The sequence below is a fragment of the Drosophila kikkawai genome, chromosome 2L, assembly GCF_030179895.1.
Source record: "Drosophila kikkawai strain 14028-0561.14 chromosome 2L, DkikHiC1v2, whole genome shotgun sequence".
NCBI classification, from domain to species: Eukaryota; Metazoa; Arthropoda; class Insecta; order Diptera; family Drosophilidae; genus Drosophila; species Drosophila kikkawai.
In genome coordinates this window covers 4,063,672-4,080,684 of record NC_091728.1, presented here as the reverse complement: position 1 = coordinate 4,080,684, position 17,013 = coordinate 4,063,672, and the positions used below count along the sequence as shown (strand labels likewise).

At 46.9% G+C, this 17,013-nt stretch overlaps 4 protein-coding genes and 1 non-coding gene across 7 annotated transcripts; 4 read left to right on the top strand and 1 right to left on the bottom strand.

Annotated features, from left to right (window-relative positions):
* Positions 1-94: 94 nt before the first annotated feature.
* On the bottom strand, positions 95-6,100 carry LOC108075853 (uncharacterized). The gene is made up of 4 exons (XM_017168441.3): positions 5,417-6,100; positions 1,688-5,329; positions 1,425-1,623; positions 95-1,357 (listed from the first exon to the last, which is right to left on the bottom strand). Exons 1-4 carry the CDS (start codon positions 5,895-5,897, stop codon positions 610-612), a joined length of 5,070 nt encoding a protein of 1,689 aa, XP_017023930.1. The 5' UTR covers positions 5,898-6,100; the 3' UTR covers positions 95-609.
* A 165-nt stretch (positions 6,101-6,265) lies between these two features.
* Positions 6,266-7,097, top strand: LOC108075855 (EEF1A lysine methyltransferase 2). Its single transcript, XM_017168445.2, has one exon. It carries the CDS (start codon positions 6,321-6,323, stop codon positions 6,969-6,971), a length of 651 nt encoding a protein of 216 aa, XP_017023934.1. The 5' UTR covers positions 6,266-6,320; the 3' UTR covers positions 6,972-7,097.
* A 169-nt stretch (positions 7,098-7,266) lies between these two features.
* Pect (phosphoethanolamine cytidylyltransferase) lies at positions 7,267-14,723 on the top strand. 3 transcript variants are annotated; one of them, XM_017168577.3, is made up of 7 exons: positions 7,267-7,636; positions 11,904-12,154; positions 12,218-12,284; positions 12,414-12,526; positions 13,233-13,396; positions 13,459-13,644; positions 13,732-14,723. In XM_017168577.3, exons 1-7 carry the CDS (start codon positions 7,548-7,550, stop codon positions 14,047-14,049), a joined length of 1,188 nt encoding a protein of 395 aa, XP_017024066.1. In that variant the 5' UTR covers positions 7,267-7,547; the 3' UTR covers positions 14,050-14,723. The 3 variants fall into 3 exon arrangements, with proteins under 3 accessions (XP_017024066.1, XP_017024067.1, XP_017024068.1); XM_017168578.3 differs by having other exon boundaries at positions 7,270-7,636; positions 13,269-13,396; XM_017168579.3 differs by having other exon boundaries at positions 7,274-7,636; positions 13,290-13,396.
* Positions 14,724-15,172: 449 nt separating this feature from the next.
* On the top strand, positions 15,173-15,368 carry LOC121502519 (U2 spliceosomal RNA). Its single transcript, XR_005991037.1, has one exon. It is a non-coding gene; the product is annotated as a U2 spliceosomal RNA (small nuclear RNA).
* Positions 15,369-15,434: 66 nt separating this feature from the next.
* Positions 15,435-16,529, top strand: LOC108075802 (uncharacterized). The gene has a single exon (XM_017168374.3). The coding sequence runs from the start codon at positions 15,547-15,549 to the stop codon at positions 16,438-16,440; it is 894 nt and encodes a 297-aa protein (XP_017023863.2). The 5' UTR covers positions 15,435-15,546; the 3' UTR covers positions 16,441-16,529.
* Positions 16,530-17,013: the final 484 nt, after the last annotated feature.

Below are 17,013 nucleotides of genomic sequence, written 5' to 3'. Positions count from 1 at the left end.
TGCCACACAATTGGGTTGACAATGTCTTCGTAGGAGAAATCCGGCTGACCTGTTGGAAATTTTGTTTTCGGAGGAATCGAAATAAAACACACAGTTTACAATGTAATAGGTTTCCATTTAATGTTATGATTTTGTATTTCCATTTTGGTGTTTCGTTTGCACTCCTCATATGACACATCATCCTCTGCCGCTCTTTGCGAGAGAGCAGTGTAAATCAAAGATATTTGAAATTATGTTAAATTATATGTACATTTACATAGTGTTTTGTTTTTTCTTTCAGAAAAAATAAAGAAACCAATTAAATAAAAAATCTTAATCAATTTTAAAGAATTGGAGCTTAGTTAAGGCTAAACTGGGCTTGACTTAGGCTAGATGACGATGATGATTGGGATTGTGATTGTGATTGGGCGAAAGAAGTAAAGCTTATGATAGTTTTCAATATATTTGAACTACATTTTTTGGGGCTAAAAAACAAAGCGCCAAAACGAACATTGAGTGATCTTACAGTTCACAATTTAAGGCGTCATACGTTTCCTTTTCAAATGGGACATTTTCAGCTAAAATCATTGGGCGGGGTGAGAGAACACAACAAACGAGGGCCACTTGCCACTAAACTGGCACCTGGAACTGGCACTGCTGCTGCTGCTGGACGGCCAGCTTGAGCATGTGATTGGTGATGCTATCTACTGTCAGGGACTGTGGCAACATCTCAATCACCTGGGACTTGTGACGCGAGTAAAAGCGCTGCGCTCCATTGGCCAGCGGCGCCACATAGGTCAGTTGCCGCGGATCAGCGGCGTTTATCCAGACCTCTCCTCCCGCCGAGGACTTAATGATCAGATGATCTCCAGTATTCACCGCCTCGATTGCGTCATCGAATTGCGTCGACGGGAGCCGGTGGATCTGGAGCAGGCGATGCGAGGGCGTGGCATGCGACAGTTCACAGGCGATGACATGCACCTCGGCCGGACTGTCGTCCGGCTCCTTGAGGTACTGAAAGAGTATCAGCATGCTGCTTTGGTCCAGGTCCAGGCTGGGGTAGTGCATGGCAGCCAGACTGCGCCCGAGGGGTCGGCCCAGATCGTAGTTCATTAGTGTGTCGCCGCTGCGATGATCCCACACGGTAACGCGCGTCTGTCCGTAGCCAATCAGACGGTCTTCCGACAGGCACTCGATGTGTCGCAGCTCGTGGCGCAGCTGCTTGAACTCGCGGATGGAGGCCAGCGTGTCCAGCGTGGGCGTCAGCGAGTACTTGCAGATGCCCGAACGCGGTCTGCCCATCACCAGTTCTTGCTGCCAGGCCATCACAAAGTATCGCGACTCGGCGATGCTCGTATAGATCACATGTGACCCTTCGCTGTGGATCGACGATATACATATGATTATACATATTTATCTCTGAATAGCGGGGTCGTGGAGCTTACCAGTTGACCGTGTCCAGGTGGACCGAGTGCATCCGGGGTCGTAGGTCCTCCTCGCAGAAGTAGTAGACATTCACGTGCAGCGACGTTAGCTTCACCTCCCGCTTGTGATGGTCTAAAGCCCGGCTCTGCATTTCCAGGTAAACCGGCGTTGAATTGTGCACGCAGATGCGGCTGCCGTACGGCGCGAAGATCTCGTTGTCTGTGGGTAAATCACAATTGAATTATTTAATGCACTATTTAATTTAGAATTAAGCCTTAATTACCGTTCGTGTTGCGTCGCAGCCTGCCCAGGTACACCCATCGCGGCCTCACATCCAGTTCCTCCTCCTGCTGCTGCTGCGGCGCAGGTGACTTTCTGACCGGCGAGGCGGTTTTCTTCAGCTGATGCAACACGCTCAAGACCTTTGAGTACTTCCAAAAGGTAATGCACGTCTCCTGCAGCACGATAAGCTGATCCAGCTCATAGTACATGTACAAAACCCGGCCATACTTTTGAGAGAGTGGATTGGAGAGCGCCCAGGAGCCTTCGCTCAGTCTTAGAAGGCCGCCGGGCGGAGTGGAATCGATGTTCAGAATGGGTTGCCCTGCAAGTCGATCGCCACTTCCAGCCTGTTGTTGTTGTTGGCATGGGCGACGCAACGCCTCCGTCGGCGTTGTTGGAGAAGGGGGGTAAATAAGGAAGGACTTGGCATAAGGCGCTTGAACTGGGGATGCGGAATGAGTTGGGGGTTGGGTCATGGATGCATTCGGCACATCCGCGCCCGGTAACGCACTGTAGATATGAAGAGGAACAGTGGCCTGAACTGGAACCCCTTCAAAGGCGGCTGGCAGGGATTTGGCGCGGGAACGCTTGGCGCGCTTAGTCAAGCGGAGGGGCGGAGGCTTCCTGGCACTGGTCGTGGCAGTCGCCACTGGCTTGACACCCTGTACTAACTGGCGGGGCGTGTTTGGAGGAGCCATCTGCTGCTCCTGCAGGCGATACTGTTCGGGCAATTTGTTGTTCCCTAGATGTTTGGGTCTCTTTAACTCAGCACCTCGTACCACCTTTGGCGTGGGCCCCTTTTTGGCGACATTAGTGTTGGTGGTGGTGGTGATGCCGCCGCTTAATCGCTTGCCGCGCCCCTGGGCCATCACATCCGAAAGGGCATAGCTCTTCAGCAGATTTACCTTGCGGTTGCGCAGCAGCTTCGAGTTGAGGTGGGTGGTGGAGCGTGTTACCAGATCCCGGATGCGCACCTGTTTGGCCGTAACAGTAGTAGCCGCCACGGTGGTGCGTCGACGTGGCGTGGCAGTTTCAGCTTTCCTTAGCTTGGGCGCCTTTGGTATTCGAGTAGGAGTAGGTGCTGGAACTGGAGGGGGAGGACTCTTCGCTGGCGTGGCCTTCACAGGACTTGCCTTAGCCGGGGTGACCATGGGAGAGGGACGCGGAACACATGTTTTGCCAGCAACATCGATTAGTTGGTCGGATAAGGACTGCTTGGGGGACTGTGTCTGCTGCTGCGCTGGTTCATTGTTGGTCGCCTTGATGATGTAGATCGAGGGCTTGGTCTCACGCGCCTGGCGCAGGCGTTGCTGCATGCTCTGCAGCAGCTTGGACTGGGCTGGAGCCGCCGCATCGTAGATTTTTGCGAATTCGGCAGCCACAGACAGCGCTCGCTTATGGCCTTCCTCCTGCTGATCTCTGACCACCTCCAGCTCCATATGCGCTTCGCTTTCCTTGGGGGATCTGTGTCGATGGGACACAAGCCCCCCCGGTGATCTCAGATTCTCCTGCTTCTTGAATGACTTACAGCGTTCCTGGACGGGCAATGGTTCCGAGTAATCTCCTTGCACGTCGTAGTAATGCCCCTTCTGGAGCTGCTCTTTCTCTGCTCTCATGGCATTCAATTCGTGATCAGCCCCTGGAACAGATCTGGCTTCCTCAGGCAGCGGGTTGTCCTCCTTGTCAGAGTGACTAGGCTCGCTGCTGCTGCTGCTGGTGGTCACTACTGGCTGCTTTTTGTCCTTGTCCTGCTGCCGCTCTCTATCCCGTCGCTTGCCGCGGACATCGCTACGCATCCTGTCCAGCTGTTGCTGGGGCCGTACGCGGAGCGAGCGCCGTGCCACTGTGCTGTTGGCCAACTCGCGCATGGCTGTGGCCACCGCATTGGCCGTGGCCAGCTCGGTGAGACCCAAATAGTTGCAGAACTCTTGCTGCTCGTAGAACATGGTGGGGCAGTTGTTGATGCAACGTGGCTCCTGATCTCCGGACATTTCCACCGAATGCTTACCCGGTGGTGCCTCCGGCAGTTCCTGGTAGCGATACATATGTTGATGTGGCTGCTTTTGCAGCTTATGATCCATAAATTGCTGCTGCATCTGCACCTGCTGCCGCATTACATCGAGTACAACGCTGGACAGTTGCCGCTCAGAGGTTGCCGGTGCAGCCGGGTCCACCAAATCAGAGCTTTTTTCAGGATCAGCAGGCGAAGCACAGGGGATCGGTTTCCCAATGCGATCCAAGGGCGGTACTGCCGTGCTGCTATCCAAGTCTGTAGTGGAGGTTTCCTTGGTTACCAGCCTTTGTTCACAGGCATCTGTAGGCAACACAACTTCCTCGCCTTCCGGCGCCTGATCGGCCTGCATCAGCTCCTCTTCGGGTATCAGAGTGGCGACGGAGGCTTTGTCCATGTCCATTACCTCGTAGCAATCGTCCTCGTCGTCGTCATCTAGAACAATGGTCTCCTCGGTGGGCATGATATGGAGTAAGCGCCGATGCACTGGACGCTCCGCTGACTGGGAGCTGGCCTGCTCTTGAGTTGACTCGTCCGAGACGTGCATAATATCTCGGCTGATCTTTTCCAGGTTCCGTATCAGCGTCTCTCGAAACTCCACAAAGCTGTGCTGCTTTAGCGGCGCAGCATTAGCTTCGTGCCTCTCAAAGTCCGCCTGAAAGCTTTCCACATCTTCGACGGCAGCACACTCGTTGCTAAACGCAGTTTCCCAACTGGACACCTTTTCGGCCGGACTCATCTGTGGCTGCGCCTGACAGATGCTTGCCAACCTCCGGTCCATAGCCTCGGCGTAGAGCGTGTTCTTCATGAGTGGGGGATACTTGCGCTTCAGCGGCGTGTGGGTCACCATTAGATCGTCCTCATAGTCGTAGTTGTAACTGGCGTTTGGCATTGAGGAGGAGCTGACGGGGAACTCTGTGGGACTGCTTTGTTCGCGGGGCAGCTTCTTGGACACCAGTTGCAGAGGAGTCTTTTCCTGCACCTGTTCTGCTTTGGCGGCCTCTTCTGGCGCAGCATGCTGCATAATGCAGGCCTCATCCTCTTCGTCGCGGTCGTGGTCTTCCAGCTCGTCATCATACACCTGACAGATATCAGGACGCTCCTCTTCCATTGGTGTATCGTCTACGAACGTGGCGTTCTCGTTCTCCTCGTCCTCGACAAGATCCTGGTGGTGCACCAGCGGCTGTTCCAGCGCTGCATCGCTTAGGTACACATTGTTGCCGGTCGAAACGCGCGCCTCGCCGTCACCCAAATCCTCCTCCACCATCTCAGCTTCAATGTAGTCGGCGCCATTAAGCTCGTCCGCATGTCTTTCCTCCGGCAAGAGGCCTAGAAGGGCCCCGGTTGAACCATTGCCGGCCATAAGGATGGCTCGGGCGAACTCCTGCTCGCTGGCCACGCCCTGTGTGGCCACGATAATCTCACAGCAATGCTCCTCCGCCAGGACAACCATATTCTCCCCATCCACGGCCTCGTAGATCATACACGAGTCAACCCCCTCTTCGGTGGGCCGCAGGCCGCCTTCATATTCATCCTCCTCCACGGTGAACTGTTCGCCGGCGTTGCCGTTGGTAAGCAAAACTCCAGAGTGCATCACAGCAATTGTTGGATCTCGAACGGATTCGGGAGAGTCTGCAAACAAATATATTAATATCAGTATATCTTTACATTGTGCTTAGAATAGGGGGGAAAAATGTATTCGATAAACAGCAAACCCACCATTGATCTCTATGACATCCTGGCTGCTGCATGGCCGCTTAGCCGGCGTGCAGCGCGCCCAGAAAGGAGCTGCTGCCGCTTCGTTTTCCGCCTCGGGTATCATGTTTCGGCGCAGTCCGTAGATGAGGGGTTCGCCATCGCAGACAAAGCTTGTGCTCGGGTGCTGCTCCTCCCAGCCCTTAAAGTCACTGGAGATGAGGCTATGAATGTCCGAATCGTCGGAGATGACGTGCAGCATGCTGTCCACAGCGGGATCAAGCTCAAAGCTTTGCTTTGGAGTCCCCTGCGATGGCGGAGCCGGCGACAAGTCCTCGGACAGCTCCTCACTTACAACCACGCCCGCACGAGCGTCCGGTCTGGCCGACGGCCCGGCCACCACCTCCATATCGCCTCCTGCGGCGAGCGGCGAGTAGCAGTCCAGCAGGTGCTCCTCGGCCGAGACGTAGGCCATCAGGCTCGCTCTTGCTCCTCGTTTAGACATCACGCGGTTTCACTCCGGCCGTTGTTGTGGTCAATAAGAGTCGAAGTCAAAGTCGCGAGCAATTGTAGGATTTTTTCCGAATTTAGCACGTGAAATTTAAACAAATATACTTGATGCTGGCTACTAAAAAATGCCCGAACTGACTGTGAATGATCATGATTACATTATCAGAGCTAGACCGATTGCCAAGCGTCTTATATTTAATATATATTGCGTGTTTTGTTGTATATTTCCAATTTAGCAGCTTATTTTTTTTATTAACTACGCAGTGTGGCCGTAGTTCAATCTTAAAAACATACAGCTGCACCGGACAAAAAATCGTCTAAAAATGGCCACGCAAAAAAGCATTTTATCGATAAATGTTAATTGTCTCATCAGCTGTTTTAAATAAATGTGATCCGTCTGCTATTCTACCGCACAATAATGGAAAACGAACTCAACGGATCCGAGCTGGGAACCAAGGAATACTGGGAATCAAGCTACACGCGGGAAATCGGCAATTACAAAAGCCACGGGGATGTTGGCGAAATATGGTTCGACGAGGACTCGCAGCAGCGTGTGATCGATTGGCTGGTGAAGCAACAGGACATCGACAAGCAGGCTGCGCGAGTTCTGGACCTGGGTTGCGGCAACGGGATGTTTCTTGTGGGCCTGGCCAATGAGGGTTACACCCAGCTGACCGGAGTGGACTACTCCCCCAAGGCCGTTGAGTTGGCCCAGAACATTGCTCGGGACAACAGCCTGGATATCAGCTATAAGGTGGCGGATCTCACCCAACCCCAGGACGCTTTAGGCGCCTTCGATGTGGTGCACGACAAGGGCACCTACGATGCGGTCAGCCTTTGTCCCGAAAATCCCAAGGAGAAGCGCGCCCTATACCTGGCGACAGTGGAAAAGTTGTTAAGGACTTCGGACAGCCTGTTTGCCATCACGTCCTGCAACTGGACTGAGGAGGAGCTGGTGCTGAGCTTCGGCGAGAAGTTCGTTAAGCATCACACGATTCCCACACCGACTTTCAAGTTTGGTGGCAAGGTTGGCAGTGTCGTTACCTCAGTTGTGTTTAAGAAACGTTGAGTAGAAATGTAAACTAAATTAAACTAAACTTTTGTACATCGCTTTAAATTATTGATTTTATTTTTGTATTTAAAAAGAATTTTTTTAAGTAATTAGAAAAATAAAATACAATTAATTTAAATTTAATTTAATTCTGCGTGAGAAACAATCGATAGCAGTACCATCGATAGCAGGCATAAAGCGCTCACGCAGCCAAAGAATCGAACTATCGATAATAAACACTAAGTGGGAGAAATGAAAAAATTACAAAAAGAAAAACAAATTCAAGCTAGTTACTCCACCCGCCTCTCACAATCCCAAACCGAATCCAACCGAAACATTTCCACGCGCCCGCGCGCTGATAAGGCAAGACTCTGAAAACTGAGTAGCTCGGGCGAATAAATATAGGGAGCGTCGCCGCAGCTCAGAACACATTACACACAGCTCTCGAACTGTGAACGTCGTCCAGTTTCCGCCTCAAAAATTAAATCAACAAAAGCAAAAACAACGTCTTTAGTTTTGCCTTCGCGTCCTATGTGCTTCGAGTGCCGGACACAGTTCTAAATTGTAATTGGAAAATTCAATAATAAGCTTGCGATGGAGGACAAGCGGGCGAATGGCGACAGCTGCGTCAGCTGCAACGGCAGCTCCAAGAAGAAGGAGATCCGCGTTTGGTGCGACGGCTGGTGAGTCACGGGGAATACTCCACCTGCTGCCGGTGGAGCTGTGTAGGGCAACCAACGGTTCCCATTGCGTCACTTTACGGGATTTCGTCGCAGGGGAGGGGGAACCGTGAGTCAAAGCAGAACAATTCCACGTAGGTTCCGTCTGCTCCACGGCGGGGCAGTGGTCGTAATCAGCCGGCGATAAATACTATTTGGGGTGTGAAATGCGAGAGTTTCAGGGTCTCTTCGCATTGATTAGCGATTGTGTGTGGAACTGTGGGATTCGTCTGTACTGCAACCCGCGCAATATTCGCTCTCTTTTTGGTCCGACCCAAGTCTATTTCAGGTTCAAGGCCTGTCTGCGCATATTAATATTTATTCTTTCCATCTGATTTGTCAAGAATTTATTTGGCTTTTGTATCTTGCATATCCGGGGGTATCATAATAATTTAAAACTTCCCATTAGAGTCAGAAGTTCTCATTAAAATCCCATTATCTAGAGTTGTTTCAAATACCTTTTGCTCAGGCAAACTGTTCATTTCAAATGGATAAATATTGAGTGCATTTCAAACTTATTTTATTTGAAAAGCCAGTTATTAGGGAAGCTGGGATAGTGACTTCTATGATGGAGATGGATAACGAACGAATAAATAACAAACTATTTAACTATTTCTTTTATATTTAGATGCTTGGTTTTCGCGATCTTTTATAATTTTGTGTTCTATTATTTCATTTTGGTGCAATGCATCATTAGTAACCGGTTTATATTTATCGGAATCAAGGCATTTAACAGTAGACAGCGATACGAATTGTAGATGGATGGCCTACCATAACAAGTTATTCTGCTTTATCAGACAAACAAAAAAGTTCCTCAATTGCGGTTTCCGCTGAAACGTTTTATATATAAATAAAACTACATACATCTATTGTTTATGTTCACCCTCTCGCTCCTCTCGCTCTCTCTCTTTGCACACTGTCCTCTCTCCTTCCCGCCGAATAAACAAAGGCACACGCCCAGAAAATAAAAATAAAATCATCGTACGATTCTCTGTATATAAACTGTGCTAGCGTTCTGTGTATCCCACTGTATCGGAGAAGCGGCGTCCGTCTTGCGCTTCCTCCCGTCCATCTCTCGTTCCTCTGAGGCGGCTGCGTTTACGTGGCCCATGTTGGCTGTGGCAGACCGCCGGTTGTCCCGAAACATCACGTGATGCGGGCCTGCGCATGCCCCGTCCCTGCCCAAACCCTCCTCATGCCGCCGCCATTGACCCACAATACTGGCACGTTTGTCGTCATCATCATCCGGCATTACTTATGTGCCTTAAATCTGAATCATGAATAGTGCATACAATTGGAGGTTTGTGGAGGGTTTTAAGACTACCCTGAAGAATGTAGGATGTTTGCTCCTCATATATAAAGCATATATACAAAAAATATCCGTCACTATATTCTTGATCGCCCTTAACAGATTAATAAATAAGCCATTTTGGCCTCGAAATTTACATAACCTTCCAGTTACAAAAATAACGCTCGGCAAATGTTAGAGTTGAAAACAAAATCAATGCATGGTGCAGGGGTCCAATAAGGACCTTTCCGACATGAGTATTTATGTACAAATACATGTAATAACTGCAGTAAAAATAAGACGATCTGTCTGAGTACTTAGTTTGTATGTTGTTTCCTTACTGCTTCTAAAATTTCTGACTAAAATCGTAACACCCTTTTTAACTCTAGATCTACTCGTTAAACGCTAAACCCAAGGATAAGGATAAATTTGTAGTTAACGCCACCAATCCCTATAATAGGATTGCACCCTTATATGATAGGAAAAATATTGAAATTGTAACCTACGCACTTAAAAATTCGAATGTCAAGTTCAAATGTATAATTTATTTCCATTTTTAATGTCACTTGTCACCTAATTCATAGTTAATAACAAACGCGAATTGATTAGAAACCGGACAAGAAAATTCCTAATGCTCGTATTTAGGCATTTCCGGGGTTACTTGGGACAATCTGTTCTCCCTTAAATCGCGTTGCCATTGCTGTCACTGGGTCACACCCAGTCAGTGTGGAAGTCCTCCAGCTGATAAGGCCGACCTAGAAAACACAACACACATACCACATCAGCTGCTATTCTGCAGAAATCAAAAAAACAAACAAACCGCAGGTTGCTTGGGTCTATTTATGTGGAATCTGCCCGTTAACCCGGCGATTGGGAGCACATGTACTGTGCCGCAGAGCCAAATATTCTAATCGGCAGATGAGATTGATCATTGACGCAAGCAAGTGCTTCTCCAGCACTCGCTGCTCCCTCCTTTCGGGCAAGTCAATGAACCTGGGGGCCCAGTGGAAAAACAAATGAATGGGGCTCTCGTAACAACACTGTAAGAGCGCACAGGGTTGGGTGGGATTCAGCCCCAGGCCCCACGGAATCCAGCCTGGGGTTCGTCGTCAGAGCACAAATTCTACGAAGAATCGCGTGATATTTTTTTAATCAGCAACGTCGTCGTCGTAGTCGTTGTTGCTGTCGCTGCCCGTTGCTCACTCAATTGATTAAGCGGCCCCTGGGTCTGTTCTACATATAGAGTACAATGCTATGCATATTTGTGCCTGCTGCCTGCTTCCCTGGCGCTCGGCACAGATTTCAGATTTCTGCTGCAAAAATCTCCGGGAGCAAAGGTTCTCCGCCTCGATTAATGAATGGCCCACGCTTTTACTAGCTGCTTTCCTGCTCCCCGCTTGGTTACTATCACTCGGAGCAACACCTGCATAATCATTCCGTATATTTTTAGGCATACATATAGTATACAATAAAAGCTCTATATTTGTTTCTCTCCATTATGTTTGGATTCCGTGACGTAGATTCTATGGTTGCTTGGCTTTTATCAAGCCATCAAAGCGGCGGGGCCAGACACTGGGACAGCTGGATTGATCACTTTAATGTATTATCGTTGTGTTTGCAAGCTATTTAATTATATAATAATCTTCCCCTTCTTTTATCGCCTTTTGCCGGCCCCCTCTCTCATTCCCACCAACGGGGGGCTATCGATATTGTTGGCTTGATAATGGTGACGTTTCTGTTTCTTATCAAGTTATGTTACCTGTAGACGTAGCCTCATTTACTAACTTATTAAAAGTGAAATTACAGTACAAATTGTGTAAATGAGAGAAGCTATATTGCAATTACCACTTTAAATATTTATAATTCCATTCATATATAGGAAAAATAATGAATAATCGGCAAATACTTTCCGATTTAGAAGAAATATTTTAAACACAAGTCGATGATGTGATGATGTATAAAAATATCTCTCTGTCGTGGCAAAAATTCCATTTCAAATAAGTACATAATTGTTGTTGAGTGCAATTTAAGCGACCCCTCACGTCTCCACAAATGTGTTATCGCTTTCCCAAAGCCAAAACAAACCTAGTTCTAGGCACGTGTGCGCCTATAAGCAAGCATACAGCCTAGAATCGATGGAATGTATAAGGTTTTATTTGCTCTGAGCTCGCACAATTGCATTTATAATTGCCAAACGTTGCCTTGGTGGCTTGCTCCATCATCATCAACATCATCAACATCTCTCAACATCGACGATTTTTAACGTGCCAACTCTGATGATCGAGTCCAAAGAGCAATCTTGACCAACGCAGTGCCAAATTGGAGCACACAAGAGCCGCGGTGTGGGTATAGCAACTCGGCTACTGGTCATTTGCGCACTCGACCACACATGGCATCGCGCTCTCTGTAAATTATGTAAATTGTGTGGTCACAAGCCCGGACAAGTTAATGGCTTAATGCCACATAAAAGCCTAGCTTTTCGCCTGAAGGCTTTTGCTGGTGAAATTAAATAGTTCTTCGATTTAAGCAGACCTGCGCTAGATCCCTTTTCTCCATTTTGAGTAGTTTTCTTTATCGTAATTGGCTCTTTGAAATGACCTTCTTTCTAAATATTCATAAAATGAACATATTCTAAAACTTTAAGCTGGTTTTAAAGTGATAACTGAGCAAAACTGGTCTGGGAATGCGTTAATTATTTGCACTGATTGTCGCACCTTCTTAGAATCTATTGCCATGAAGGTCGAAGTTGTTGAATTTGCCTGACAGACTGGCAGACATTAGACATTTCCGGTAGCAATAACCCCATGTACCTCCCATGTCGTGTGATAAGGCGACATCTTTCTCTTCCGTCGGCACACTTTCGATAACTTACTTTGTTCCGTACACCATTCATCTATTCGTGTAGCAACTCCACTAATTGAATTTTATCTTTCCTCCTAACAGCTATGACATGGTTCACTTCGGGCATGCCAATTCCCTGCGACAAGCCAAAGCTCTTGGTGACAAGGTAATTGTGGGCATTCACACCGACGAGGAGATCACCAAGCACAAGGGACCGCCCGTCTTCACAGAGGAGGAGCGCGTTAAGATGGTCAAGGGTATCAAATGGGTAGATGAGGTGGTCCTTGGAGCTCCGTATGTCACCACACTGGAGGTGCTTGATAGAAACAACTGTGATTTCTGTGTGCATGGCGGTGAGTGCATCATCAAAAAACCCTTCAAAATCATTTCTAAAGTGGATTCCATTTGCATTGCAGATGACATTACAATGACCGCGGAGGGTGTGGACACATATCATTTGGTCAAATCAGCTAATCGCTACAAGTGAGTACAACCTTTGATAAGTTTTGACTGGAGATGTATGTAAATATTAAACACAATATCGATTTATACAACAAACAAAAAACAATGTTGTATCATTAATCTATACAATGTTCAATCGATTTCTTACAGGGAAGTAAGACGTACGGCTGGCGTCTCGACCACTGACCTGGTAGGTCGAATGCTGCTGCTGACCCGCAACCATTTCCGCCAGGGATCCGCCGAATATGACATTGAGAAAGAAGGTAGCTTCCGCTTGTTTCCACTTACGCTTCTTACATGCCTTTTTATGTTTAATTTTTAATGTCCTTCATGATCACAGCGAACAATATCTTATGATTTGTGCGACATTTTCATAGAAATCTGTTTTTATAAGTTTTTATTTATTAACCATTACTAACATTTAATTTAATTTTTGGCACTTTCTTTTCTTTATCTCCTTTGGTTCTTGTTCATTTGCTCTGCATGCTGTGCATAAACACAAAACCGATCGAAATCAGTTATAAGTATGAAAGATATATACCTTTTTTGGGCCATGCACGCCTAGTTTAAGCTTTCAGTTGATTAGTTTCCCCATTCCAAGGCCTCGAATCGTTTTGAACGTTAACTAATTCCTTGATTTTATGTATGTTGCTCTCTACAACTTTACTCTTTCTCTTCTTTTTATTTCTATGTACGCACTGTTTACCACTAACAAAAAACCAAAAAATTATATATAATGTTTATGAAAAACCTATGAAATATATGCTAAAACCTCTATGAAATGAATGAAAACCGCGAAATGCAATGACCTGCCACCTGCAATATCCAAAATCCGCATCCTAAATACGAAATCAAAATCAAAATCAAAAATCCTAAACGTAAATTCCGCTCTATAATCTAAAACACACTCTGCTCATTTGTCTGCGTTGCTTAATTACACAAAACTATCAAATTGCTAAAAAAAAACAGTGAAGATTTTAAAAAGACAAATGAAATCCCATCCAGGTTCATCGAACATGGGTCAAGATTCGGCAGCCAAAAGTCCATGGACCGGTTGCAGTCAGTTCTTGCCGACCACCCAAAAGATCATACAGTTTAGCGATGGAAAGTCCCCAAATCCTGGCGATAAGATCGTAAGTCCCTTGCGAAATATCTTTCTTGAAATATATTTGCCTAAAATACAAAAATTCTTCAGGTGTATGTGGCTGGCGCCTTTGATCTCTTCCACGTGGGCCATCTGGACTTTTTAGAGAAGGCCAGCAAACTGGGCGATTACCTCATTGTCGGCCTGCACACAGATCCGGTGGTCAACTCGTACAAGGGCAGCAACTATCCGATTATGAACCTGCACGAGCGCGTACTCAGCGTGCTGGCCTGCAAGGTAAGCTAACCTAGCTAAGGATAGTGGAATGAGCTGAAAGTAAATCCATTTTCAATGATAATCCCAATCCCAATTCTTTTTTTCCAGTTCGTCAACGAGGTTGTGATTGGTGCACCCTATTGCGTCACCGAGGAGCTGCTGGAACATTTCAAAATCGATGTCGTCTGCCATGGCGGCACACCCATTGCGCTGGAAGATGGCAAAATCGATCCGTATGCCCTGCCAAAGACGAAAGCCATCTTCGAGCTAATCGACTCGGGCAATGATATGACCACCGAGCGTATTGTGGAGCGCATTATCTCGCACCGATTGGAGTACGAGCGTCGCAACCAGGCCAAAGAAAAGAAGGAAATCGAGGCTTTCGAGGCCCTGCAGCGTCAGAAGCAAACCCAGAAGGCGGGCTAGCATCTGGAGAAAGCCATTTCCAAATAGTTTTCAAACTAGACAGGCGCACGTTTTATTTTGTGTTTTTTAGTTGATCGTTTTATTTTAGTTATGTTTTGTGTTTGCGTGTCGTCTTATTTTTGTTACGATGCGTTCAAAAGGCGATGAACCGCTGCAGCCACGTTTATTTTCTAGTACAATTTTTGAATAGCTGCGGGCCGCACAGGCGCGGCTCTTGGCAAGCCTTATATGATATGAAAGTTATTTACATATATATTGGTAATAACCTTATATTAGCTTATATTTAAAGTCTAAATTGTATGTATGTGTAAGCTCAAAATTTGTAAATTCTACTCTGTATGTTCTATTTAAGTGTTGAGTGAAAAAACAAGTCAAGTTTCAATTCAGAACTTGCTAAATTGTGCGAAATATATGTAGTGTGAGGCGAAAAATAGCAAAGATAAACTGTGACATGTTATCCCAAACCTTGTATGAATTGTGTATGTACAAAGAAATGTAACGCAAGCTAAATGTCCCAGATCAGGAAGTATGTACGTTGCTGCTTTTATCAATTGTAATCTCCGATAATATTTTGTCCTTATTTATTTAATACCTATGAATGCATAAGTACAAGTTCAAGTTTTATGTTTCAATGTTTAGCTTAGAAAAATACATGGCCAAAAATATTCCACCAACTGAAGTGTTTTCTTTACTTGCGGGTATCTTGGTGACAGGGTTGGGCTCAAGGCAGAACCAACAGGATTACGACACAGGCAGTTCTTGCTGCCTACCGCATTGTTGCATCTTTCAGTGGCATTGTTTATGCTGAAAAGTAATGCAAAATGAAGCCTCAGCCGGCCCACAGCCACTTTCAGCCATAGGTGGCTAAAGAATGCCATGCTTGGGGTTCCCATTGAGCTTTTCTTGGGAGTGGGTTCTTAGCATTTCTAAATAAACAATAATCAATGCATGCAACAAAAATTCAACCACAAAAGAGAGCTCCATTCGCCACCAGTGAGGTGCCTAAAAGCATGCCGCACGATGACTGGCCGCATATACTGTTTGCCCGCATGCGTGTACCTACGATTCCCAACCGTTTCTAGAACATGTCTCATGGAGACCCTGCGACTCGCAAGGCACAGTTATCGCTTCTCGGCCTTATGGCTAAGATCAAAGTGTAGTATCTGTTCTTATCAGCTTAACATCTGATAGTTCCTCCATTGGAGGACAACAAATGTTAAACTGATTTTTGGAAACAGACGGAGTGCTAGGAGCTTGCTCCACCTCTGTCGCGGGTTGGCCCGGTATTGCAGTACCGCCGGGATTTCGGCCCAACTAAAAAATACATTTGCAAAAAGACTAAAGACTATAAGTGTCCCCTGTAGCTCTTACAGGCGGATGGTTGGGAATTATGTAGCTTCATTGTGTATTCTGTCAGTGTCGTTTCCCAGACGCCATCAAAATTATGTGTTAGGAAACTCCCTTTCCCTCCTCCCGCCCTCAAGCTCACCGCCAACCATGTCTGCGTCTGCCTCGCTGAGAGATCCGGCTTCCTCTGATGCGATGAGCCGGAACCAAAAGCGCCAGGAGAGGCGGAAGCAGCGCAGGCAGGACATACAACACCTCTTGTACACCAAGCACTTCTCCAACTGCCGTCTGCCCATTTCTGTGGCTTCGTCCTCCGAGGAGCAGCTGCTGCGATTCGGGTCTCTAACATCGCCGCCCAGCGAAAGACGCAGCAAGCTCTTTGTGATCTCGCCTAGCAAATCGCCCTGGGACCGCCTCCGCTTAGTGCCCTGCCCGATCCAAGGATGCTGCTGCTCGCTGGACCCCAGCGCCCTGTTGGGCCACTACCTGAGTGACCACCTTCCCGGGCTGGGCATCCCATTCGGCGAGCTGGTGACGGGCAAGCGCGTCTCGCTGAGCTGCCACGTGAGCAGCCTGGAGAACGACGTTCACAATTTGCTGGGAGTTTTTGGCTACCGACGCACTGGCCTGAATCCGCTCAAATGCCCACGGAACACACACCTGCCCGCCGAGTACCGGCAGTTCTCGCAGCACGGCGCCCTGCTGGTCTTCGCCTGCCGCACCCAGCACTCCATGTTGTGGCAAACCAAGGAGGGCACCAAGCACGACGTCCTAGCCATCTGGGCGAGCACTCCACTCCACGACGCGGTCATTTCGTTGCGCCTGCTTGTCCAGCCCGCCAACTCGGCTCGCTACTACACCAAGCAGGTGCGAGCTCGCCCAATCCAGTCGTGGTCGGCGAGGCAGTCATGTGGCGAGTTCATCAGGACGGATAGTAATGTGATTCTCATCAGCTTCGAGGACCTGCGGCAGTTGATGGACTTGGACGTGCCGCAGCAATTGCTAACGGTGGAGCTTAAGGTGGTCGGCGAGGCGAAGATTTAAAATTTAATATAAACCAGAAAGAAAGCTAACTTTGGCCAGCCAAAATTTGTATACCCTAGCAGGTAACAATTAAAATATATCATAACTAAGCCAAAAATGCATTAATTTCGATTCGGAAAGCAGTTTTGTGTTAGTTTTTATTAATTTAAAAAAAATGCATACCAAATTTAAAATTTTAAGATATCAAAATTTTTGGTCATTTTTGCTAATTTTAATGATGTTACCCCTTATCAAATTTCGCAAAAATGGCCAAAAAATCGATTTCTTCCGGACATGACTAGAAAGATTCGCATGTTAATGCTGATCAAGAATATATATGGTTTATGGGGTCGGAAATGATTCCTTGACTTAGAAAAATATTATTTTGTATTATAAAATCGGAATTTTTATATTAAAAAACTTCTTGATTTTTTTTAAATTAAAAATATCATAACTCGGCCAAAAGAGCATTAATTTTAAATCGGAAAACTGTTCTGTGCAAGATTTTCTACAGTTAATAAATCTGCATACTTCATATACAAATTTTGAAAATTCAATTTTTTATCAAAATCAAAAATTTTAATGATGTAACCC

Bases quoted from the DNA above. Each gene is read 5' to 3' on its own strand.
- LOC108075853 (XM_017168441.3), bottom strand. From the start codon at position 5,897: ATGTCTAAACGAGGAGCAAGAGCGAGCCTGATGGCCTACGTCTCGGCC. The intron at 5,330-5,416 runs GTGGGTTTGCTG...ATTTGTTTGCAG, and splicing joins GGATGTCATAGAGATCAATG to ACTCTCCCGAATCCGTTCGA. The intron at 1,358-1,424 runs GTAAGCTCCACG...GTCGATCCACAG, and splicing joins CACCTGGACACGGTCAACTG to CGAAGGGTCACATGTGATCT.
- LOC108075855 (XM_017168445.2), top strand. From the start codon at position 6,321: ATGGAAAACGAACTCAACGGATCCGAGCTGGGAACCAAGGAATACTGG.
- Pect (XM_017168577.3), top strand. From the start codon at position 7,548: ATGGAGGACAAGCGGGCGAATGGCGACAGCTGCGTCAGCTGCAACGGC. The intron at 12,527-13,232 runs GTAGCTTCCGCT...AAAAAAAAACAG, and splicing joins ATATGACATTGAGAAAGAAG to TGAAGATTTTAAAAAGACAA. The intron at 13,397-13,458 runs GTAAGTCCCTTG...AAAATTCTTCAG, and splicing joins CAAATCCTGGCGATAAGATC to GTGTATGTGGCTGGCGCCTT.
- LOC108075802 (XM_017168374.3), top strand. From the start codon at position 15,547: ATGTCTGCGTCTGCCTCGCTGAGAGATCCGGCTTCCTCTGATGCGATG.